Source organism: Rhinoraja longicauda, chromosome 28 (genome assembly GCF_053455715.1).
Source record: "Rhinoraja longicauda isolate Sanriku21f chromosome 28, sRhiLon1.1, whole genome shotgun sequence".
NCBI lineage: Eukaryota > Metazoa > Chordata > Chondrichthyes > Rajiformes > Arhynchobatidae > Rhinoraja > Rhinoraja longicauda.
This window is the reverse complement of record NC_135980.1, coordinates 29,777,304-29,802,244: the sequence shown is the minus strand read 5'-3', so window position 1 is coordinate 29,802,244 and position 24,941 is coordinate 29,777,304. Positions and strand designations below refer to the sequence as shown.

General features: G+C 50.7%; 1 protein-coding gene across 1 annotated transcript in view; it reads right to left on the bottom strand.

Moving 5' to 3' along the window:
- Window positions 1–3,475: 3,475 nt before the first annotated feature.
- yjefn3 (YjeF N-terminal domain containing 3) overlaps window positions 3,476–24,941 on the bottom strand; it is a 55,467-nt gene continuing 34,001 nt past the window's right edge. The window contains exons 2-6 of the mRNA XM_078424149.1: window positions 24,596–24,704; window positions 10,900–11,010; window positions 8,463–8,576; window positions 7,775–7,922; window positions 3,476–6,119 (exon numbers count right to left, since the gene is read on the bottom strand). Coding sequence (XP_078280275.1) covers window positions 5,920–6,119; window positions 7,775–7,922; window positions 8,463–8,576; window positions 10,900–11,010; window positions 24,596–24,704 — 682 coding nt within the window. The 3' untranslated portion in view covers window positions 3,476–5,919. The remainder of the gene's footprint in view (window positions 6,120–7,774; window positions 7,923–8,462; window positions 8,577–10,899; window positions 11,011–24,595; window positions 24,705–24,941) is intronic.

The following is a 24,941-nucleotide window of genomic DNA, read 5'->3' as shown; positions in this document are numbered from 1 at the left end:
GGGATAAGGATAGTGCAGGGTGGGATGATTACTGGTCGGCGTGGACTCTGTTGGCCGTAGGGGGGCCAACTATCTCACTCCCAAATACGGGATGTAACCACCCCGCGCCCCATGTGACCTCACCCAGCCAACGGCCACGTGCTAACGCTCCACCAATGGCGGCCGCCCGGGCCAGGAGCCGGGTTGCTACCCAACCTCCGGCCCTCGACTGTCTGAAGCTAAAATGTTGGAAACCTAGAGTGTCGGGACCTAAACTGTCGGGGTCTACAGCGTTGGGGCATACAGTGTCCGGGCCTACAGCGTCGGTGCCTACTATGTCAGGGCCTACAGCGTCGGTGCCTACTGTGTCAGGGCCTACAGCGTCGGGGCCTGCTGTGTCAGGGCCTACAGCATCGGGGCCTACTGTGTCAGGGCCTAAAGTGTTGGGGCCTACTGCGCCCCCCCCCCCCCCCCCCCCCCGGACCTTCAACGGGGCAAACCAATTTAGCCCAAAATACGGGATGTCCCGGCTAATACAGGACAGTTGGCAACCCTTGTTGGGCAAAGGGCCTGTTTCCGCACTGTATCTCTAAAGCCTAAAGTCATTGCTGGAAATAGCTGCTCTGGTCTACATGCAACTTTACACAGAGGGAACAAATGCCCTGCCAATATTCAGAAGGACCTACGTCAATTACAAAGATATCCTGGAGGAACCATAACAGAAATGTTGCTACAAATCACTGAAATGTCGATCTCTAATTTTATGGCATGTCAGCCCATCGGTTGGATTCCAGACTGTAGCACATTGCCTGTCTGAAATCCACTCCATAACTCCTCCCCCCACCCCCAGATTCCCTTGATATGGTTCCAGCCGGCAACTTCTGTTTTTCCTTAAGGCATTGAGGATGACAACATCATTTGGGTCGGATGCATAATTCTCTATGCTTGGATTGTAGGGAACAATCCCACTATTAAAACGTTTTTTTGTTTTTGTAGCAAAGGTCAGTATGCCGTGGTCATGTGTAGGGTTGCCAACTTCCTCACTCCCAAATAAGGGACAGAGGGTGACGTCCCCGCACCCCACGTGACCTCACCCAGCCAGCGGCCACGTGCTCCCGGCCTGGGCGGCAGCCATTGGTGAAGCGGGAGCACGTGGCCGCTGGCTGGGTGAGGTCACGTGCAGCACGTCACCCTATGTCCCTTATACGGGAGCGAGGAAGTTGGCAACCCTATTAATACAGGACAAGGGCGGTCCCGCACGGGACAAACTAATTTAACCCAAAATACGGGATGTCCCGGCTAATACGGGACAGTTGGCAACCCTTGTGGCTACTTCAACCATCTGGTCCAATTGATCTTACACCATTCTGAGCATCAGCCATCTGAGGTGTTAATTATCCCAGTATAATGAGTATTATTTAATCAATACATACACACACACACACTGAGATTATTGATTATATGCACAGTAATTGCCTAATGTTGTCTGTGGGAAGTCATTAACAGACTGGGCAGGTGGAAGCAAAAGTACTGAATGGAATTGCAGCTGGTGGTGTGAGTTAACGTGCTGGAAGGAGATGCACAAGGCAACTGCGACTGGTGATTAACTGATATGTGTCGAGGTACAGTGGCATTTAGGAGCGCAGGTCCACAAATCCCTGAAGGGGGTAGGAGAGGAGAATAGGTTGGTTAAGAGCCGCTGCCTCGCAGCGCCAGAAAACTGGGTTGAATTCTGGCCTCAGCTGCTGCCTGTGCGGAGTTTGCACGTTCCCCTCACGATCACCTGGGTTTCCTCCAGGCGTTCCATTTCCCACCCACATCTCAAATACATGCAGGTCAGGAGGTTAAACTTTGGACTTTAGACTTTAGAGATGCTACACGGAAAGCAGGCCCTTCGGCCCACCGAGCCCGTGCCGACCAAGGAACACTCTTGTTTCGTGCAAGATAAAGTCCAATAAAATCCAATTAAAGATCATTCAAAGGTCTTCAGTGAGGTAGATGGGAGGTCAGGACCGCTCTCTCGTTGGTAGTAGGACGGTTCAGTTGCCTGATAACAGCTGGGAAGAAACTGTCCCTGAATCTGGAGGTGTGCTTTTCCACACTTCTGTAGGCAGGAACTGCAGATGCTGGTTTAAATCGCAGATAGGCACAAAATGCTGGAGTAACTCAGCGGGTCAGGCAGCATCTCTGGAGAGAAGGAATGGGTGACATTTCGGGTCGAGACCCTTCTTCAGAAAACCCGAAACGTCACCCATTCCTTCTCTCCAGAGATGCTGTCTGTCCCGTTGAGTTACTTCAGCATTTCTGTGTCTACGGTGTAAACTAGCATCTGCAGTTCCTTCTTACACATTTCACTGTGTAGTTGTACATGTAACCTACAAAGCACCATCTACGTTGAAGGGCCATTACATTAATAGCCTACACTTGCTCCATTTCTTGTGTTAAATGGTTTTGCAAACCAGGGAAGAAAATCAGATTAACTTGGAGATGTAAGTCACACGTTGTGGAATTTATCCAAGTGACCTGTGCCCTGAAGGTCGATGTTCCATCGTGGAATTTTACGCCTCATTTCTTTGGAACATTGTGCGTGCTGGGGTAATTTGCTAATTTTCGACACTTGAATGAAGACGAAACTGTGATCTTAAGCCGTGCGTTTTGAAAAAAATGTGGGAATTTCGTCTTTTGAAGCATTCCAAATGTTTCCAATTTAAATACCGCCATAATCTGAATATTAGTTTTTGCCAAAGGGCGGAAAGATGCAGATAGTCACAGCACTGAGGGACATCTTGTGATCATTTTCTCTGAAGAGATGCCAGTGTTGATTGGAAAATGTAAAAGTCCACATGAAGATTGGTGGATGCGGCCCATGTTTATTGGAGTGCAGTCTCGGTGAAAAGTAATTTCTTGCCTTAAATAAAATCATTGAAGTGTCTCCCATTTTTCTTATGGTTTTGCGGGAGGCATTCAGTGCATTGAGTCCACGTCAACCCTCAATATAATCCCATTGATCCTTATGCCCACATTATCTTGCTGTCACTATTGCTACTAGGATGACAATCTACGCACTGCGTGGTCCAGGGGGCGGTCTGGTGGCACAGCAGTAGAGTCACTGCCTTACCGTGCCAGAGGTCCCGGGTTCAATCCCGACTACGGGTGCTGTCTGTAGAGAATTTGCACGTTCTTCCTGTGACCTGCGTGGGTTTTCTCCGGGTGCTCCGGTTTCCTCCCACACTCCAAAGACGTGCAGAGTCAGAGGTTAATTGGCTTGGGTAAAAATTGTGTGTGTAGGATAGAGTTAGTGTGCGGAGATCACTGGTCGGCGCGGACTCGGTGGACCGAAGGGCTGGTTTCCAGCGCTGTATCTCTAAAGTCTAAAAGGTCCAATAAGATGGAGTTGAGACTGCATCTGGAACAGTTGCCATTGTGGAGTCCAGAGGTGACCAATCTATTGCTACATGCCTTACAAAGGGCACGACAAACACCACAAACATGACGGCCATTTATTACAAGTTTCAAACTGAGTCAACAACAATCTGGTAAAGTAACAACATTAAAATTCACTTCCCTTTTCCACAATATAGTATCGGCTCTGAGCTGAGCAGAGTTTATAAAGAAGTCCCTAAAGTTTAGTAGTATCGGAAGTGAACTCATGGACTTTAATGTGTGTGTGTGGTGTGGTCAATGATAACGACCCACTAGAGTGTAGCATTGTATCAGTGGACATGTAATGCTGAACATGTTATATATTTCTCTCTGACAACAGTAAATGGGACATGATAATGGCCGGTCGGATCCATATAAGCGTGAAGATCAACCATGCCTGGAATATATTGGGACCACTTTATGTATACTTAGGGTTGCCAACTTCTCCTTCTTCTTCTTCTTAAGCCCTTTGCTCCTCTCGGGAGCATCGGCCATTGACAAATGTCCTCCACCTCACTTGGTTGTTGGATGTTCTTTCGAGATCGGATCGGCCCAGGCGGCCGCCATTGATGGAGCGGGAGCACGTGGCCGCTGGGTGCGGTCGCGCAGGGGGTGACGTCACTCTTTGTCCCTTCTTTGGGAGTGAGGAAGTTGGCAACCACCTACTGCCACCTGGTAAGTGCGACTGCTGAATAAACTCTGCCCAGCTTCAAAACAGACCACCAATAGTGCAAAAAAACTAATATTCATATATATATATATATATTATTATTACGTTAAATATATGTAATATATTCAAAATCTTACAGCACACCCTACCCATCTGCAGCATGCAATCCTGTGCTCACACTCACAAGAGAAATCCTCTAGCAACAACTTGTGTAGGAGGGAACACCATTCCTTCTCTCCAGAGATGCTGCCCGTCCCGCTGAGTTACTCTAGCACTTTGTTTCTACCAAGGAAGGAACTGCAGACGCTGGTTTAAACCGAAGAGAGTAACAAAAAGCTGGAGCAACTCAGCGGGCCAGGAGGCATCTCTGGAGAGAAGGAACGGGTGACGTTTCAGGTGGAGACCCTTCTTCATACTCATCTTCCTCGAACAACTTGACAAATTGTAGTCACAGCGCCACCACTAAGTGGGAGTGTGGAATTACAGCGTGACATGTTTACATACATTGGTAGCTGTTGTAAATGTGAGACTCAGAATAACAGAAAATCTAAAATTAACATCAGATTAAATGTCTTTAAATGGGGGGGGGGGATCTAGATACATCCATATATACTCCAATCTAGTTATTCCTTTCCTTTCATCTGATGTCCTATTTACAGCTACAGGGGGGAGTTTAGTTTATTATCACTGGCTGGATAGCATGCAACAAAAGCTTTTCATTGTATCTCGGTACTTGTGACAATAAACTAAAGTGAACTAAAAATCTACAGTGCCATTCCCACTGCCACCTCCAAGAATGAAACAGGCGGGAACTTGCTGGGATTATGTACAGGGGCGGCTCGGTGGCGCAGCGGTAGAGTTGCAGCCTCACAACGCCAGAGACCCGGGTTCCATCCTGACTACGGGTGATGTCTGTACGGGGTTTGTGATTGTGTGGGTGTTCTCCAGGCACTCCAGTTTCCTCCCATACTCCAAACACGTGCGAGTTTGTAGGTTAATTGGTTCCTGTAAATTGTGTCCCTGGTGTGTGTCGGACAGTGCTAGCATACGGGGCGGACTCGGTGGGCCAAAGGGCCTGCATCCGCGCTGTATTTCTAAAGTCTAATGTAACAGTTACATGAAATGCCATGGTCCCCGGAAACATCGGCTAATGACAGGAGCTAAATGCACAGGCATAAAGATCACCAAGGGATACACTAAGCTGTGGCCTGGCTAGCGGTTGCCAACTTTCCTCAGTCCCAAATACGGGACACGGTGACGTCACCGCCCCCACGTGACCTCACCCAGCCAGCGGCCACGTGCTCCCGGTCCGGGCGGCCGCCATTGGTGGAGCGGGAGCACGTGGCCGTTGGCTGGGTGACGTCACCCTTTGTCCCGTATTTGGGAGTGAGGAAGTTGGCAACCACCTACTAACACGGGACAAACTAAATTTAGCTCAAAATACGGGATGTCCCGGCTAATACGGGACAGTTGGCGATCGTAGGCCTGGCCCAAGGCTCGCCGTCTCTTGAGATCACACAAAAGACCATTATCTGCCACAAGAAATAAAGGTTGAAAAGAGAAACCATTACAATTTTCACAACAAACAAGCTGGGACCACATAATCTGAACATAAATTGATCGGTGCTGATCTGCGACGGAGCCCGGAGCGCTTCCCGAGGAGATGCATATTCGGTGGTGCGTTGTGTTGGAAGGGATGGTGTGAGCAAGCGGTGGGAATCTTGGAGAGTGCATCTCCCATTCTACAGGAGACGAGAGTCGAGACCACCCTTCCTTCCCCCAGGCAAGCCTCCAGCCGGGGCCAGTCCGGCCTCTGGCTTTGATCCGCCCACGTCGGTGCGAGCCCCCTAGAGCTGGACGATGCAGGCGGTTCCCGGGTAGTCGGGGAGATTCAGGTCGTATTTCTTCTGCAGGTCGTAGGGCAGGTAGCGGCCGGCCAGAAAGTGGTACTTCCCGGAGAACTGGGTGGCGCATTTCTTGGGCACGGCCAGGGAGATGAGGGCCTCGGGGTTGATGCCATCACCTTTGCCCTTCTCCGCGTCCCAGCCTGAACAAAGACAAGAAAGACCACCCGCTGGTAAAGACCCACCACACCACTCGCGCGGCGCCAGCGACCCACCTTCAATCATGACCGCGGCTGTTCTCCCTGTGACCGCGTGGGTTTTCTCCAGGTTTCCTCCCACACTCCAAAAGACGTGCGGGTTTGTAGGCTAATTGGCTTCAGTAAATGTGTAAATTGTTTCTAGTGTGTAGGGTAGTGCTAGTGTACGGGGTGGTCGCTGGTCGGAGCGGACTCGGTGGGCCGAAGGGCCTGTTTCCGCGCTGTACCTCTGAAATCTAAAGTGGGATTCCTTTTGTCCCAGTCGTTGAATTTTGGCTGGCATGAATCCAATGGATTGCAAAACCTCTTCCAATTGCTCCAATTTCTATCATTGCTATGATTTTTAAAGCCAGGCTAAATCTGATTAAAAACATGTCTTCTGGTATTAAATCAGATCAACTAAATCAGGAGGCTTAATTGGACATTTATTGCTCATGATATCCATCATCTCGGTGGCTCTAACTCCTGCCACGTTCACCAGAGGGCTGCAGTGGTTCAAGGGGGCACCCCACCCTTCTCAAAGGTCATTAGTTTTGTTTGGTTTAGTCTACAGCGCAGAAACAGGCCCTACAGCCCACCGAGTCCGCGCCGACCAGCGATCCCCGCACACTAACACTACCCTACACACATTAGGGACAATTTACACATACTGTTTACCAAGCCAGTTAACCTACAAACCTGTACGTCTTAGGAGTGTGGGAGGAAACCGAGGAACTCGGAGAAAACCCACGCAGGTCACGGGGAGAACGTACAAACTCCGTACAGACAGCACCCGTAGTCAGGATCGAACCCGGGTCCACGGCGCTACATTCGCTGTAAGGCAGCAACTCTACCGCTGCGCCACCGTGCCCCCCAAATTGGGGCTGGTCGATGAATGTTGGCCTTGCTACCAATGGCAACATCGCCCCTTCTGCCTGCTCCCATCTGGCAAGAGGTACAGAAGGTTGAGATCGCATCCTTTTCATTGTACCTCGGTACGCGTGACACTAAACTATAGACAATAGGTGCAGGAGGAGGCCAATCCCATCAAGAATGACATGGAAATACATTTAATGCTCATCCACAAGAGGGATGTTAGTGATAGACAATAGGTGCAGGAGGAGGCCATTCGGCCCTTCGAGCCAGCACCGCCATTCAATGTGATCATGGCTGATCATTCTCAATCAGTATCCCGTTCCTGCCTTCTCCCCATACCCCCTGACTCCGCTATCCTTAAGAGCTCTATCTAGCTCTCTCTTGAATGCATTCAGAGAATTGGCCTCCACTGCCTTCTGAGGCAGAGAATTCCACAGATTCACAACTCTCTGACTGAAAAAGTGTTTCCTCATCTCAGTTCTAAATGGCCTACCCCTTATTCTTAAACTGTGGCACCTGGTTCTGGACTCCCCCAACATTGGGAACATGTTTCCTGCCTCTAACGTGTCCAACCCCTTAATAATCTTATATGTTTCAATAAGATCCCCTCTCATCCTTCTAAATTCCAGTGTAAACAAGCCTAGTCGCTCCAGTCTTTCAACATATGACAGTCCCGCCATTCCGGGAATTAACCCAGTAAACCTACACTGCACGGGTTGATGGGGAGCAGTTCGCCGGTTCGTTACCTGATGGGACATCAATGCTGATTACAGGTATCTTCACGTGTTTCATTGTAGAGAGGATATTGCCGTACAGCTCCTTCAGTCCCAGCTCATCGGACAGGCCCAGCACGGCGTCTATGATCAAGTTGTAGGCCTCGTTTATCAACTGCACCTGTGGAGAGGAGCAGACAGGAACGTTTCACTTTTGATTTGAGACAGACAAATGTCCACACTAAACCAGCCCATCATACCTTCACAAGTGATAGGAGCAGAATTAGGCCATTCGGCCCATTAAGTCTACTCTGCCATTCAATCATGGATGGTCTATATCTCCCTCCCTAACCCCATTCTCCTGCCTTCTCCCCATAAACCCTGACACCCGTACTAATCATTTTGTTGTTGTTTTTGTTTTAGAGCCCCCAAACCTGTCCTGTTCATGTACCTGTCCAACTGTTTCTTAAATGATGGGAGAGTCCCAGCCTCAACCACCTCCTCTGGCAGCTTGTCCCACACACCCACCACCCTCTGTGTGAAAAAGTTACCCCTCAGATTCCTATTCAATCTTTTCCCTTTTACCTTGAACCTATGTCCTCTGGTCTTCGATTCCCCTACTCTGGGCAAGAGACTCTGTGCATCGACCCGATCTATTCCTCTCATGCCCAACCTCGCTGTTAAAGGCACCAGAGGGAGTCACGGCGTCCGGCTTTCTTACCTCGTTTGGAAGGTAGGAGAGAAACGGAATGTCCAACTTCTCGCATTGAATGGTGAAGTCCAGGAAGAGGGACTTGCAGGAGCGCTTGGGGTAGTAGATGGTGGGCTCATAACCCTGTTGGGAAACCAAGGCACAAGGGGTGATGATCGTAAGGGCAACCAGGATGGGTAGTCATGAACCAAAAACACCCATCCTTTTCCACCACAGATGCTGCCTGACCCGCTGAGTTACTCCAGGACTCTGTGAAACGTCACCTATCCATGTTCTCCACAGATGCTGCCTGACCCGCTGAGTTAGTGCTAGATGCAGGAAAAAGGAGGGGGGTGGCAGGGGAGGGGGGGTGGCAGGGGAGGGGGGCGGGCAGGGGACGGGGGTGGGCAGGGGAGGGGTGGGCAGGGGGGGCAGACAGGGGAGGGGGCGGGCAGGGGATGGGGGTGGCAGGGGACGAGGGAGGGGGTGGGCAGGGGAGGGGGCGGGCAGGGGAGGGGGATGGGCAGGGGAGGGGGGTGGCAGGGGAGGGGGTGGGCAGGGGAGGGGGGTGGGCAGGGGAGGGGGGTGGGCAGGGGAGGGGGGTGGGCAGGGGAGGGGGGTGGGCAGGGGAGGGGCGGGCAGGGGACGGGGGTGGGCAGGGGAGGGGGGTGGCAGGGGAGGGGCGGGCAGGGGAGGGGGTTGGGCATTGGAGGGGGGCGGGCAGGGGAGGAGAGGAGGCAATGCCTTCCGTGTGCCACCGTCCCGTGCAGAGAGCAGGTTAATTGGGGATTTGTATCCATGCCAACGCTGGGAGCTTATTTCCATTCCCGCTGCGGGATCAGCATCTCTGACACCGTGGCCTGCTTTCACAAGGCAGCCGATGCTGGAATGCTGCAGTTATTAGTTGTGTTTCTACAGGAGGAAAGTTACAAACAGCCTCAGGCGTCTCCCTGCCCCTGCCCCGGGTCTAGTATGTGCTGCCCGGCGTTGTACACGTAGCCTGGTGTCTCCCTCCACCCTATCTCGCAGCACAGCTGCTAAATACCCAACAACAAATTATCAAAAGATGCACACAAAAATGCTGGGGTAACTCAGCGGGACGGGCAGCATCTCTGGAGAGAAGGAATGGGTGACGTTTCGGGTCGAGACTTGAGACGCTTCTTCGGGGGTTATCCAGCTTTAGAGACCTCTGAAAGTAATCATTAAGATCATGCAACAAGCCAGCATCTGCAGCTCCCCCGACATGATTAAGAAGTTAATGGAACTCAAAATACATTTTGATTAAATATGTGGGAAGGAACTGCAGATGCAGGTTTACACCGAAGACAGATGCAAAATGCTGGAGTAACAGCGGGTCAGGCAGCATCTCTGGAGAGAAGGGATAGGTGACGTTTCGGGTCGAGGCCCTTCCTCACACTGAGAGTCAGGGGAGAGGGAGACACGGAGATATGGTAGGGTACACAGAGAGTTTTGACACACCTTACATTCTCTGTGCACCCTCCCCGATCTCTGTGTCTCCCTCTCCCCCTGACTCTCAGTCTGAAGGGTCTCGACCCGAAACGTCACCCATTCCTTCTCTCCAGAGATGCTGCCTGACCCGCTGAGTTACTCCGGCATTTTGCATCTGTCTTCGTTGTAAACCAGCGTACACGGTTCCTTCCCATACCGTCTTGCCTGCATTCAAACCCACTCCATGTGCACTCAATCCCAACATGGTTTACCCCCCCCCCCCCACACACACACACAAAACTAGGTGCAGGTGTAGGCCATTCAGCCCTTCAAAGCCCATCGCCATTCAATACGATCATGGCTGATCATCCACAATCAGTGCCCCGTTCCTGCTTTCTCCCCATACCCCTTGATTCCGTTAGCCCTAAGAGCTCTATCTAACTCTCTCTTGAAAACATCCAGTGAATTGGCCTCCACTGCCTTCTGCGGCAGAGAATTCCACAGATTCACAACTCTCGGGGTGAAAAGGTTTTTCCTCATCTCAGTCCTAAATGGCCAACCCCTTATTCTTAAACTGTGTGACCCCTGGTTCTGGACTCCCCCAACATTGGGAACATTTTCCTGCATCTAGCCTGTCCAATGCATTAAGAATTTAAAGTATTTAAATTCCTCTCCCCACCCCCCCGATCCCTCCACCCCCATCCTACGTCCTCCTCACCTCCCCCAGTCACCCCTCCCCTCCTCCCTCCTCCCCCCTTGCTCCCCCCTCACCTCCCTCCCTCCCCCCTCCTCCCCCTCACCTCCTCCCGCCTCACCCCCCCCCATCCTCCGTCCTCCTCCCCCCTCACCCCTAACCCCCTCCCTCCTTCTGCCCAGCCCCTCACCCCCCTCTCTCCCTCCCTCCTCCCCTCACTTCTCTCCCTCCCCTCACCTCCCCCCTTGCTCATCCCCACCCACCCCCCATCCTCCGTCCTGCTCCCTCCTCCCGTCCCCACCCATTTCCCATCCCGGTACCTACAAATGTGCGGAGGTGGCGAGCACACACCAGGCCCACGGCCCCGTTCTGCTCCTGCCCGCAGATCACCAGTATGGTCGGCTGCTTCCGTTGGAGCGACGCCCGTGGGTAAGCCTGGGGGTGGAGAGGGACAGAGAGTCACACAGGGAACAACTGGTACACATGCTGCTTCATGGACACAGAGGGCTGGAGTAACTCAGCGGGTCAGGCAGCAGCATCTCTGGAGAGAAGGAATGGGTGACGTTTCGGGTCGAGACCCTTCTTCAGACTGATGGGCGGTACGCCCCCTCCCCTGACATCAGTCTGAAGAAGGGTCTCGACCCGAAACGTCACCCATTCCTTCTCTCCAGAGCTGCTGCCTGACCCACTGAGTTACTCCAGCACTCTGTGAAACCTCACCTGCCCATGTTCTCCACAGATGCTGCCTGACCCGCTGAATTACTCCAGCATTTCTTCCAAGAGGTACAAAGTAAATGGGTTCTGATTCTGAAGCACACCGTCAGTGGTGAGATACAAAGATAGGGATTGGATCTGGGCCCTGAGGTCTAGTGGGCTGAATGGAGAAAAAAAAGAGACACAGCACGTTGTGTCTGAAGAAGGGTCTCGACCCGAAACGTCACCCGTCCCTTCTCTCCACAGATGCTGCCTGACCCGCTGAGTTACTCCAGCGTTTTTTGTGTCTGCCTTCGAAAGAGCCAGCGCCTGCAGTTCCTTCCTACAAGTGGGGGTGATGAGGACTGGCGTTGCCAACATTGGTGCCGGCACTACAGGCTCCAATCTTTCAACGAATGGCGGGACTGTCATACGTTGAAAGACTGGAGCGACTAGGCTTGTATACACTGGAATTTAGAAGGATGAGAGGAGATCTTATCGAAACGTATAAGATTATTAAGGGGTCGGATACGTTAGAGGCAGGAAACATGTTCCCAATGTTGGGGGAGTCCAGAACCAGGGGCCACAGTTTAAGAATAAGGGGTAGGCCATTTAGAACTGAGATGAGGAAAAACTTTTTCAGTCAGAGGGTTGTGAATCTGTGGAATTCTCTGCCTCAGAGGGCAGTGGAGGCCAATTCTCTGAATACATTCAAGAGAGAGCTAGATAGAGCTCTTAAGGATAGCGGAGTCAGGGGGTATGGGGAGAAGGCAGGAACGGGGTACTGATTGTGGATGATCAGCCATGATCACATTGAATGGCGGTGCTGGCTCGAAGGGCCGAATGGCCTCCTCCTGCACCTATTGTCTGTTGTCTATAATGAAGTCGTGAGCCGTCCGGAGGTCAGCTATGATTGTTCTTTGGCCCGCGGCCCAAGTTTAAATTCCTCACCAACTCCGGAGGACCTGTGGAGACCTAACGAGTGACGGCGGGGAAAGGTTGGCACACAGTCGGGGAGAGGTCTGATTCCAGTGGCCATGAAGCCTGGCTGGGGAATGAATACCAAGGGCTCGCCACTCCACCTCTCTGCTTCACCAAATCGATATCCCGGAGGTCACTGAAGGTATTTATTCACAAAATGCTGGAGTAACTCAGCGGGTCAGGCAGCATCTCGGGAGAGAAGGAATGGGCGACGTTTCGGGTCGAGACCCTCCTTCAGACTGAGGTGACTGCAATGGCAGAGAGAGAAGCGACCACCAAGAAAGCAAATAACCTGGAGCCGCCGTTGTGGAGTGCCTTCCCAGACCAATAAAACCCCGGGAAGTTGGACAAAAGTCTTGTTGTTCATGAGAATGTAGTCACTCCCACTTGGCCATTTTACTGGAGCCCCAGTGTGGCCACTTGCCCGGTCTCCCACTTGGCCGTTTCACTGGAGCCCCAGTGGGGGCACTTGCCCGGCCGCCATCCCCACTTGGCCATTTTACTGGAGCCCCAGTGTGGCCACTTGCCCGGTCTCCCACTTGGCCGTTTCACTGGAGCCCCAGTGGGGGCACTTGCCCGGCCGCCATCCCCACTTGGCCGTTTTACTGGAGCCCCAGTGGGGCCACTTGCCCGGTCTCCCACTTGGCCGTTTTACTGGAGCCCCAGTGGGGGCACTTGCCCGGCCGCCATCCCCACTTGGCAGACGAAAAAATGACCATGCTCAATTTGGTTGAGTTTGGAGATACAGCGCGGAAACAGGCCCTTCGGCCCAGCGAGTCCGCGCCGACCCCACCAGCACTATCCTGCACGAAACCAGCGACAATTTACAGAAGGACAATTAACAGCGCACGTCTTTGGGGAGTGTGGGAGGAAACCAGAGCACCCCGAGAAAAACCCACGCGGTCACACGGAGAACGTACATACTCCGCACAGACAGCACCTGGAGTCGGGGTTTCTTGCGCTGTAAGGCAGCAACTCTACCCCTGCGCTACCGTGCCCCCCTAACTGACCGATTGTACTCTTTCCCAGTTTTGGTGAAAGATCACCAACCTGAAACATTAACCCTTTCCCTTTCCGCAGATGCTGCCCGGGCCTCTGAGCGTTTGCAGCGTTTTTCTGTCTTTATTTCTGGTTAGCAGCGACTGCAGGTATTTTGGTTTTGAAGAAAGCTGAGATCACATTAAGGACATTAAGGAGTGAGTGGAATAAACTGGTGGAGATCATCGGGCACAACCTGATCCAAAGGCTTCTGGAACTCATTAGGACTAATGAACATATAAAATCCTTATAGGATTGGACAGGCTAGATGCAGGAAAAATGTTCCCAATGTTGGGGGAGTCCAGAACCAGGGGGTCACACAGTTTAAGAATAAGGGGGGGGGGGGGGCATTTAAGGACTGAGACAAGGAAAAACGTTTTCACCCAGAGAGTTGTGGAATTCTGTGGAATTCTCTGCCACAGAGGGCAGTGGAGGCCAATTCATTGGATGTTTTCAAGAGAGGGTTAGCTCTTAGAGGGCTAGCAGAATCAAGGGATATGGAGAAAAAGCAGGAACGGGGTACTGATTCTGGATGATCAGCCATGATCATATTGAATGGCGGTGCTGGCTCGAAGGGCCGAATGGCCTACTGTTTAGTTTAGAGATACAGCGCGGAAACAGGCCCTTTTGGCCCACCTGGTCCGCGCCGACCAGCGCACTAACTGGGGACAATTTTTACATTCACCAAGCCAATTAACCTACAAACCTGCGCGTCTTTGGAGTGTGGGAGGAAACCGAGGATCTTGGAGAAAACCCGCGCTGGTCACGGGGAGAACGTACAAACTCCGTACAGACAGCACCAGTAGTCGGGATCGAACCCGGGTCTACCGGCGCTGCATTCGCTGTGAGGCAGCAACTCTACCGCTGTGCCACCGTGACCGCCCTACTCCTGCACATATTTGTCTATGTTTCTGTGTTTCTATGAATGATGTACAAATTCCATTGAGCTCAGATGGAAGTGAGACCAGTGGATGCAAGGTGGTTCTGGCCCAGGGGTAGGTGTGAGAGGTGGCTGGGCTGCCAAGCAAGGCCCCCTGGGTGAACTGCAGCCGGCAGCCTCCCATAAACCTCTGAAGGGCCAATGATGTCATTGACACGGCCGCTAAATTAACAAAGGTCACACCTCATTTTATGGGAGGCAAAATAGACATTATCCAATAACGAAAAATTGCTCTTCATTGCCTTAATCCCAAAATATCAGACTCACGAGTCAGGAGTGTTAAATTATCAGAGGTAGACACAAAATGCTGGAGTAACTCAGCGGGTCAGGCTGCATCTCTGGAGAGAAGGATTGGGTGAAGTTTCGGGTCGAGACCCTTCTTCAGACTGAAGAATTATCATATGTGTTTAATTATCATGTGTCCTGAAACGACACATGACGAAACGACACATAAACAAACAACAATAGTGCAAAGAAAAAGGGTAATGTCCCCAAGTCTATGTAGTTCAGAGCGTGTTTGAGGTTGTAGAGTTTAATAGCCTGATGGCTGTGGGGAAGAAGATGGACGTGACAGTTTTCAGGCTCCTGTACCTTCTTCCCGATGGCAGGGGTGAAATGAGAGCGTGGCCAGGGTGGTGTGGGTCAGTGAGAGTGTGGCCAGGGTGGTGTGGGTCAGTGAGAGTGTGGCCAGGGTGGTGTGGGTCAGTGTGGTGTGGGTCAGTGAGAGTGTGGCCAGGGTGGTGTGGGTCAGTGTGGTGTGGGTCAGTGAGAGTGTGGCCAGGGTGGTGTGGGTCAGTGAGAGTGTGGCCAGGGTGGTGTGGGTCTCTGATGATGCTGGCTGCCTTCTTGAGGCAATGACTCCTGTGGATCCCTTCGATGGTGGGGAGGTCAGTACCCGTGATGGAGCGGGCAGTGTGTGGTGGGGGGAGGTCAGTACCCATGATGGAGCAGACAGAAGACAGGCTGGATTGCACAGAGCTCTTCACAACATGGTGGTTTCCCTGTTGCTGTCAGTATTTGTGCTGGACACTGTTTCAGTGGGAGGCACAGCCTCACCTGTACGCAGAGGGCCGTGCATTCAAACACAGCTCCAAATCTTTGTGTTCACAAAAGGTTTAATTTGGAGGAACGATCATTGAAGCAGAAAAATTAAAAATAAATAAAATTAAATGGTAAATAAAAAGTAAAATGAGGGCATGGTGGCGCAGCGATAGAGTTGCTGCCTCACGGTGACAAAGACCCAGGTTCCATCCTGACTACGGGTGCTGTCTGTACGGAGTTCTCCCCGTGACCTGTGTGGGTTTTCTACGGGTGCTCAGGTTTCCTCCCACGTACAAGTTTGTAGTTAATTGGCTTGGTATGAATGTAAAATGTCCCTTGTGTGTGTAGGATAGAGGTAGTGTACGGGGTGATCGCTGGTCGGTGTGGACTCGGTGGGCCGAAGGGCCTGTTTCCACGCTGTATCTCTAAACTAAAACTAAAACTGCTCCAGTTATTTCTTTGCATCATTTTGGCTCCTAGAAGCAGTGAAGCAGTGAGCCAGTAATTTGTAAATCTATCGACCAAGGAATATGGCGTTCACATGACAATCAAGAAATGTCCATTGGGAGAGGCACAAGACGCTGGAGTAACTCAGCGGGTCAGGCTGCATCTCTGGAGGGAAGGAACGGGTGACGTTTCGGGTCGAGACCCTTCTTCAGACTGAGGTACAGACAACTCCCACATGACAGCCATTCAGGTAACCACTACCCAATATTTTAAGAGAGACAGAACTAAATTTGCTCTCATAAAGATAAAAAGGGAACTAAAGATTAAGTGAGCTATAGGGAGAGGTTGAGTAGGCTGGGTCTTTATTCCATGGAGCGCAGGAGGATGATGGGGGGGGTCTTATAGAGGTGTACAAAATCAGGAGAGGAATATATCGGGTGGATGCACAGTCTTTAACCAAGAGTAGGGAATCGAGGACCAGAGGGCATGTTCAAGGTGAAGGGGAAAAGATTTAATAGGAATCCGAGGGGTAACCTTTTCACACAGGTGGTTGTGTGGAACAAACTGCCAGAGGAGGTAGTTGAGGCTGGGACTCAATGTTTAAGAAACAGTTGGACAAGTACATGGATAGGACAGGTTTGGAGGGATATGGACCAAGCGCAGGCAAGTGGGACTAGGGTAGCTGGGACATAGTTGGCCGGTGTGGGCAAGTTGGGCCGAAGGGCCTGTTTCCACACTGTATCACTCTATGACTCTAAATAAACGCAGCATTGTGCTTTTTTTTCATCTTGTGCTTCTTGAAGCATGTGCAGATGGGGATTGGTACAGTGGGACATTAGTTTAGTTTATTGTCATGTGTACCGAGGTACAGTGAAAAGCTTTTTGTTGTGTGCTAACCAGTCAGCGGAAAGACAATACATGATTACAATCGAGCCGTCCACAGTGTACAGATACATGATAAAGGGAATAATGTTTAGTACAAGGTAAAGTCCGATCAAGGATAGTCCGAGGGTCTCCAAATAGGTAGATGGGAGGTCAGGACCGCTCTCTAGTTGGTGAGAGGATGGTTCAGTTGCCTAATAACAGCTGGGAAGAAACTGCCCCTGAATCTGGAGGTGTGTGTTTTCACGCTTCTGTACCTCTTGCCTGATGGGAGAGGGGGGAATTGTGTAACAGTTGAACATTCTGGAGCGAACTGTTTAAAGAGGCTTTCTTTGTTATTTGCTTCTGTACCTCTTGCCTGATGGGAATAACATTTTGTGCAAAACAAATTCCAGTGAAGTCTGATTAAAGATAGTCCCAGAGGGTCTTCAATGAGGGCTTCTATTGAGGTGTAGGAAAGAACTGCAGATGCTGGTTTAAACCAAAGATGGACACAAAAATCTGGAGTAACTCAGCGGGGCAGGCAGCATCTCTGGAGAGAAGGTCTGAAGAAGGGTCTCGATCTGAAATGTCACCCATTCCTTCTCTGCAGAGATGCTGCCTGTCCTGCTGAGATACTCCAGCTTTTTAATGTCTATCTTCTATTGATGTGACGTTTTAGACGGAGTATATTTGAAAGGATTTGCTGTGTTGGACTGTACTGTATTATTGGAGGGAGACAGCTGAAACACTGCCATGGCAGTCTGCGAATCTAAACCCGTTTACTTCAAAGCCTGTTAATAAAAGCTGTTATTAATAAAGTCAACAATCAAACTGCCCCTTCAAAGGAAACTTGGCATCCTTCTCTGCTCTGGGTCTGCGTGCAGCTCCTGATCGCTGGTCCAGTGTATCACACCGACATGTTCGTGGTATGGACAGCACGGTGGCACAGCGGTAGAGTTGCTGCTTCACAGCGCCAGAGACCCGGGTTCCATCCTGACTACGGGTGTTGTCTGTATGGAGTTTGTACGTTCTCCCTGTGACCCGCGTGGGTTTTCTCCAGTAAAGTCCGATTAAAGATAGCCCGAGGATCTCCCATGAGGTAGATGGGAGGTCAGGACCGCTCTCTAGTTGGTGGTAGGACGGTTCAGTTGCCTGATAACAGCCGGGAAGAAACTGCCCCTGAATCTGGAGGTGTGCGTTTTCACACTTAATTTAGTTTAGTTTAAGTTTAGAGATATAGCAAGAAATCAGGCCATTTGGCCCACCAAGTCCACGCCGACTAGCAATCCCTGCATACTAACACTGTCCCACACACACACCAGGGACAATTTACAATTCTTACCAAAGCCAATTAAGCTACAAACCCATACGTCTGTGAAACCAGAGTACCCAGAGAAAACCCACGCGGTCACGAGGAGAATGTACAAACGGCCTGCGAATGGCACCCATACCCAGGTCTCTGGCCCTGTCAGGCAGCAGCTCCACCACTGCACCACCACGTTGTACCTCCTACCTGATGGGAGAGGGGAGAAGAGGGAGTGACCGGGGTGAGACTGGTCCTTGATTATGCTGCTGGCCTTGCCGAGGCAGCGTGAGATGTAGATGGAGTCAATGGAAGGGAGGCTTTGTTGAAGAGAGAGTGGCCTGGGTAAGACTGGTCCTTGCGACCCTAAACATTTTCTGGGAATACACAGAAACATGGACAATAGGTGCAGGAGGAGGCCATTCGGCCCTTCAAGCCAGCACTCCCATTCAATATGATCGTGGCTGATCATCCAGAATCAGTACCCCGTTCCTGCTTTTTCCCCGTACCCCTTGATTCCGCTAGCCCTAAGAGCTAAATCTAACTCCCGTATTTTGGGCTAAATTGGTTTGTCCCGTACAGGACCGCCCTTGTCCCGTATTCGGCCCGCGGTCAGCCGGGATAGTGTAGACCAATGGAGTGTGTTCGGGGGTGCGGGGCCGAGTGGTGTTCGCCTAACGGAGGTTGCTTAGCAACCCGCCTCCCGGCCCGGGCGGCCGCCATTGGTGAAGCGGGAGCACGTGGCCGCCGGCTGGGCAAGGTCACGTGGGGCGCAGGGCGGTGACATCACCTTGTCCTGTGTACGGGAGTGAGATAGTTGGCAACCCCAACCGTGGGCATTAGCACTGCGTGTGGGTGCGGTGATGACCGCAGGCAGTGTTGGCAGCTCTGGGATCTGCAGATAGCGAAAAGCAAGACCAGAAGGTAATAAAATGGTCACTAAAATCATAGGAATATTCAGATGCCAACAGCAGCAGATGGAATGCATTCAATAATAACCACAGAAACAAAAGGCAGCGATAGTGGGAGCCATGGTTGAAATATTTTGCAGCTCATTAAACACGAGGCAAGAGCCAGATGAATGATTTCGGTTAAATTCCTTCTTCGAGCTCAGCCGGCCAATTGTCATGACTGGTAGAATGGAAAAAACGATGATGAATGGAAATAGCTCCAGCCACTTAACAAGATCAAAGGTGATGGATGTTTCCACACCAGCAACAAGCTTCAAGGATGCATATCAGGCTCAAACTGAAACTAATAGTGTCGATGGAACTACAGGGTACAGGTGTCAGGGGTTACGGGGAGAAGGCAGGAGAATGGGGTTGGGAGGGAGAGATAGACCAGCTACGATTGAAAGGCAGAGTAGACCTGATGGGCCGAATGGCCTAATTCCATTCCTATCATCACGAGAGGATCTGAGTACAGGAGTAAAGAGGTCCTTCTGCAATTGTACAGGCCCCCTGGTGAGACCACACCTGGAGTACTGTGTGCAGTTTTGGTCTCCTAATTTGAGGAAGGACATCCTTGCTATTGAGGCAGTGCAGCGTAGGTTCACCAGGTTAATACACCGGGATTGCGGGACTGTCATATGAGGAAAGATTGGAAAGATTGGGCTTGTATTCACTGGAGTTTAGAAGGATGAGAGAGGATCTTATAGAGACGTATAAAATTATGAAAGGACTGGACAAGCTAGATGCAGAAAAGTTCCCAATGTTGGGCGAGTCCAGAACCAGTGGCCACAGTCTTAGATTAAAAGGGAGGCCATTTAAAACTGAGGTGCGAAGGAACATTTGCACCCAGAGAGTTGTGAATTTGTGGAATTCTCTGCCACAGAAGGCAGTGGAGGCCAAATCACTGGATGGATTTAAGAGAGAGTTAAATAGAGCTCTAGGGGCTAGTGGAATCAAGGGATATGGGGAGAAGTTGGGCACAGGTTACTGATTGTGGATGATCAGTTAGTCTGACATCAGTGGTGGGGAAGATGCTGGAGTCAATTATAAAAGACGAAATTGCTGAGCATTTGGATAGCAGTAACGGGATCATTCCGAGTCAGCATGGATTTACGAAGGGGAAATCATGCTTGACAAATCTACTGGAATTTTTTGAGGATGTAACTAGGAAAATTGACAAGGGAGAGTCAGTGGATGTGGTGTACCTCGACTTTCAGAAAGCCTTCGACAAGGTCCCACATAGGAGATTAGTGGGCAAAATTAGGGCACATGGTATTGGGGGTAGGGTACTGACATGGATAGAAAATTGGTTGACAGACAGAAAGCAAAGAGTGGGGATAAATGGGTCCCTTTCGGAATGGCAGGCAGTGACCAGTGGGGTACCGCAAGGTTCGGTGCTGGGACCCCAGCTATTTACGATATACATTAATGACTTAGACGAAGGGATTAAAAGTACCATTAGCAAATTTGCAGATGATACTAAGTTGGGGGGTAGTGTGAATTGTGAGGAAGATGCAATAAGGCTGCAGGGTGACTTGGACAGGTTGTGTGAGTGGGCGGATACATGGCAGATGCAGTTTAATGTAGATAAGTGTGAGGTTATTCACTTTGGAAGTAAGAATAGAAAGGCAGATTATTATCTGAATGGTGTCAAGTTAGGAGAAGGGGGAGTTCAACGAGATCTGGGTGTCCTAGTGCATCAGTCAATGAAAGGAAGCATGCAGGTACAGCAGGCAGTGAAGAAAGCCAATGGAATGTTGGCCTTCGTAACAAGAGGAGTTGAGTATAGGAGCAAAGAGGTCCTTCTACAGTTGTACCGGGTCCTGGTGAGACCGCACCTGGAGTACTGTGTGCAGTTTTGGTCTCCAAATTTGAGGAAGGATATTCTTGCTATGGAGGGCGTGCAGCGTAGGTTCACTAGGTTAATTCCCGGAATGGCAGGACTGTCGTATGTTGAAAGGCTGGAGCGATTGGGCTTGATTACACTGGAATTTAGAAGGATGAGGGGGGATCTTATTGAAACATATAAGATAATTAGGGGATTGGACACATTAGAGGCAGATAACATGTTCCCAATGTTGGGGGAGTCCAGAACAAGGGGCCACAGTTTGAGAATAAGGGGTAGGCCATTTAGAACGGAGATGAGGAAGAACTTTTTCAGTCAGAGGGTGGTGAAGGTGTGGAATTCTCTGCCTCAGAAGGCAGTGGAGGCCAGTTCGTTGGATGCTTTCAAGAGAGAGCTGGGTAGAGCTCTTAAGGATAGCGGAGTGAGGGGGTATGGGGAGAAGGCAGGAACGGGGTACTGATTGAGAGTGATCAGCCATGATCGCATTGAATGGCGGTGCTGGCTCGAAGGGCTGAATGGCCTACTCCTGCACCTATTGTCTATTGTCTATTGTCTATCACAATGAATGGTGGTGCTGGCTCAAAGGGCCGAATGGCCTCCTCTTGCATCTATTTTCTATGTTTCTATGAAACCCTTTTTCAGACTGAACTCCAGTAAACCAGCGTTGGGAGCAACTGCAGATGCTGGTTTACACCGAAGACAGACACAAAGTGCTGGAGTAACTCAGCGGGACAGGCAGCATCCCTGGGGAAAAGAATAGGAGAGGTTTCAGGTCTGAACCTTTCTTCAGACTGAAAGTAATGGGGGGGGGAGGGGGTGGAACCAGGGGGAGGATAATGCCAGAACAAATCTGGGCCGGCAACAGATGACAAAGGAAGGATGGAGCCCACAATGGCCCATTGTTGGCTGCTGAAGAGGTGATAATGATTTGAGTGTATGTCATAGAGTCATAGAGTGGAAACAGGCCCTTCGGCCCAACTCGCCCACACCGGCCAACAATGTCCCAGCTACCCTAGTCCCACATGCCTGCGCTTGGTCCATATCCCTCCAAACCTGTCCTATCCATGTACCTGTCCAACTGTTTCTTAAACGATGGGATAGTCCCAGCCTTGACTATCTCCTCTGGCAGCTTGTTCCATACACCCACCACCCACTGTGCGAAAAAGTTACCCCTCGGATTCCTATTAAATGTGTGGCATTTCAGGTTGCAAGTTCATACGTTCATGTTCCTAAGTGATTAGGCCATTCGGCCCATCATGTCTACTCCGCCTTAAAGATATCCATTGACTTGGCCTCCACAGCCTTCTGTGGCAATTCATTCCACAAATTCACCGCCCTCTGAAGAAGTTTTCCGACCCGAAACGTCACCCATTCCTTCTCTCCGGAGATGCTGCCTGACCCGCTGAGTTACTCCACCATTTTGTGTCGATTTAGATGAATAAGCCAATTGTCATCATGTCATAGTCATAGAGTGATACAGTGTGGGAACAGGCCCTTCGGCCCAACTTGCCCACACCGGCAAACATGTCCCAGCTACACTGGTCCCACCTGCCTGCGTTTGGCTCATATCCCTGCAAAACCTGACCCATCCATTGTTACCATGGAGGTGGAGCATACCTCGAAGAGAAATCGCAGTGGAGCACATACCTCGAAGAGAAATCGCAGTGGAGCATTGTTACCATGGTATTGGTAAGATATCCATTACTACATGACTATCAATACAGGTCTGAAGAAGGGTCTCGACCTGAAACGCCACCCATTCCTTCTCTCCACAGATGCTGCCTGACCCGCTGCACTTTGTTGCTGATCTTACTGTCAATACACAGCAGCATTGTACGCCAGCTCTCATTGTTATCACCACTATCCAATTCACAATCAGTGGAGTTATTTTCCACATCGTTAAAACTAATTGTGCTGAACATTCATTGCTGTGAGATTACCAGTAATCGGGCGCCTGGAGCATTGGGTCAGATTGATGCTCCAATCTCACCGCAGCAGAAACAGAATGTAAACGGCTCGATTGTAATCGTGCAGACACAAAATTATTCAGCGGGTCAGGCAGCACCTCTTGAGAGAAGGAATGGTTGATGTTTGGGGCCGAGACCCTTCTCCAGGCTGATTGGAATCATGGATTGTCTTTCTGCTAACTGGATGGCAGGTAACAAAAGCGTTTAAGGTCATAAATGATAGGAGTAGAATTAGGCCATTCGGCCCATCAAGTCCACTCCGCCATTCAATCGTGGCTGATCTATCTCTCCCTCCCAACCCCATTCTGCTGCCTTCTCCCCATAACCCCTGACACCTTTTCACTGTACCTCGGTACATGTGACACTAATCTGATCAACTAATCTGATCAACCTCTGCAACATAATTGCGCATTAAAAGCCGGTATTGGGATAAAAATCTGGGTTTTTTTCAATTAAGAGCCTGTCTGTCTGGAATATTGAGGGTTGATTACTTGTTAAACGTACTGAATAGTGAAGGGCTTGGATAGAGTGGATGTGGAGAGGATGTTTCCACTAGTGGGAGAGTCTAGGACCAGAGGGCACAGCCTCAGAATTAAAGGGCGTTCTTTTAGGAAGGAGATGAGACAGAATGTCTTTGGTGTGAGGGTGGTGAATCTGTGGAATTCTTTGCCCCAGAAGGCTATGGGGGCCAAGTCAGTGGGAATTTTTAAGGCAGAAATTGGTAGATTCCTGATTGGTACGGGTGTCAGGGGTTATGGGGAGAAGGCAGGAGAATGGGGTTAGGAGGTAGAGATAGGTCAGCCATGATTGAATGGTGGAGTACACCTAGTGGAAGGTCCCAGACTCTTCCACTGGTGGAAACATCCTCTCCACATCCACTCTACCCAAGGCTTTCGCTGGCACTGGCAGGGTGGCAGAGATGTGGGCAGGCTGAGTGGAGATGGCAGTGCCTGGAGTCACGTACATGTGTACTAGGGCCGCACTATCTGGGGTGGAGACGATGGGAAAGGTTTTGATTTTGAGTTTAGTTCGTTGTCACGCATACTGAGGTACAGTGAAAAGCTGCGCAGGAAAAAATATTGCAGATGCTGGTTTAAATCGAAGGTAGACACAAAATGCTGGAGTAACTCAGCGGGACAGGCAGCATCTCTAGAGAGAAGGAATGGGTGACGTTCCGGGTGGAGACCCTTCTGAAGAAGTCTGCAGTCTGAAGAAGGGTCTTGACCCGAAATGTCACCCATTCCTTCTCTCCAGAGATGCTGCCTGTCCCGCTGAGTTACTCCAGCATTTTGTGCCTACCTACAGTGAAAAGCTTTTGGTGCGTGCTAACCAGTCAGTGGAAAGACAATACATGATTACAATCGAACCATCCATAGTGTACAGATAGATGATAAAGGGAATAACGTGAATAATGTTTAGTGCAAGATAAAGTCCAGCAAAGTCCGATCAAGGATAGTCCGAGGGTCTCCAATGAGGTAGATGGGAGGTCAGGACCGCTCTCTAGTTGGTGAGAGGACGGTTCAGTTGTCTGATAACAGCCGGGAAGAAACTGCCCCTGAATCTGGAGGTGTGCGTTTTCACACTTCTGTACCTTTTGCCCGATGGGAGAGGGGAGAAGAGGGAGTGACCGGGGTGAGACTGGTCCTTGATTATGCTGCTGGCCTTGCCGAGGCAGCGTGAGGTGTAGATGGAGTCAAAATGGAAGGGAGGTTGGTTTGTGTGATGGTCTGGGCTGCGTCCACAACTCTCTGAAAATGTCTCGCGGGTCTTGGATGGAGCCATTCCCAGACCGCGTTGTGATGCATCCCCGATAACATGCTTTCTGCGGCGCATCTGTAGAAGTTGGTGAGAGTTGTTGGGGACTTGCCGAACTTCCTGAGCATTGTAAGGCGGTAGTTGTTGGTGTGAAGGGGGGGGGGGGGGAGGGAGAGGTATCAGGGCAATGCCTACCGTAGTGATGGCCATGGCACAACCATAACCCGCCATCTCGATCAGCTGCTGCTGTCCGAATCGGTACTCCTCGTGCAGCTCTCTCTCCATCTCCTTTGCCTCTTCTATGCTGCGGGTTTCACAAGCAAGAGCAAGTGGTCAGTACACCCGCCTGTCCGCTCACAGCGAGCAGCATGCACACCTCTGAGACGCAGTCACGGATATCAGCGCCGGATCAAAGTGCTGGACGAAGTCAACGGGTCAGGCTGGAGAACGTGTGCACGAAGGAACCGCAGATGCTGGTTTACACCAAAGATGGACGCAAAAAGCTGGAGTAACTCAGCGGGACAGGCAGCATCTGTGGAGA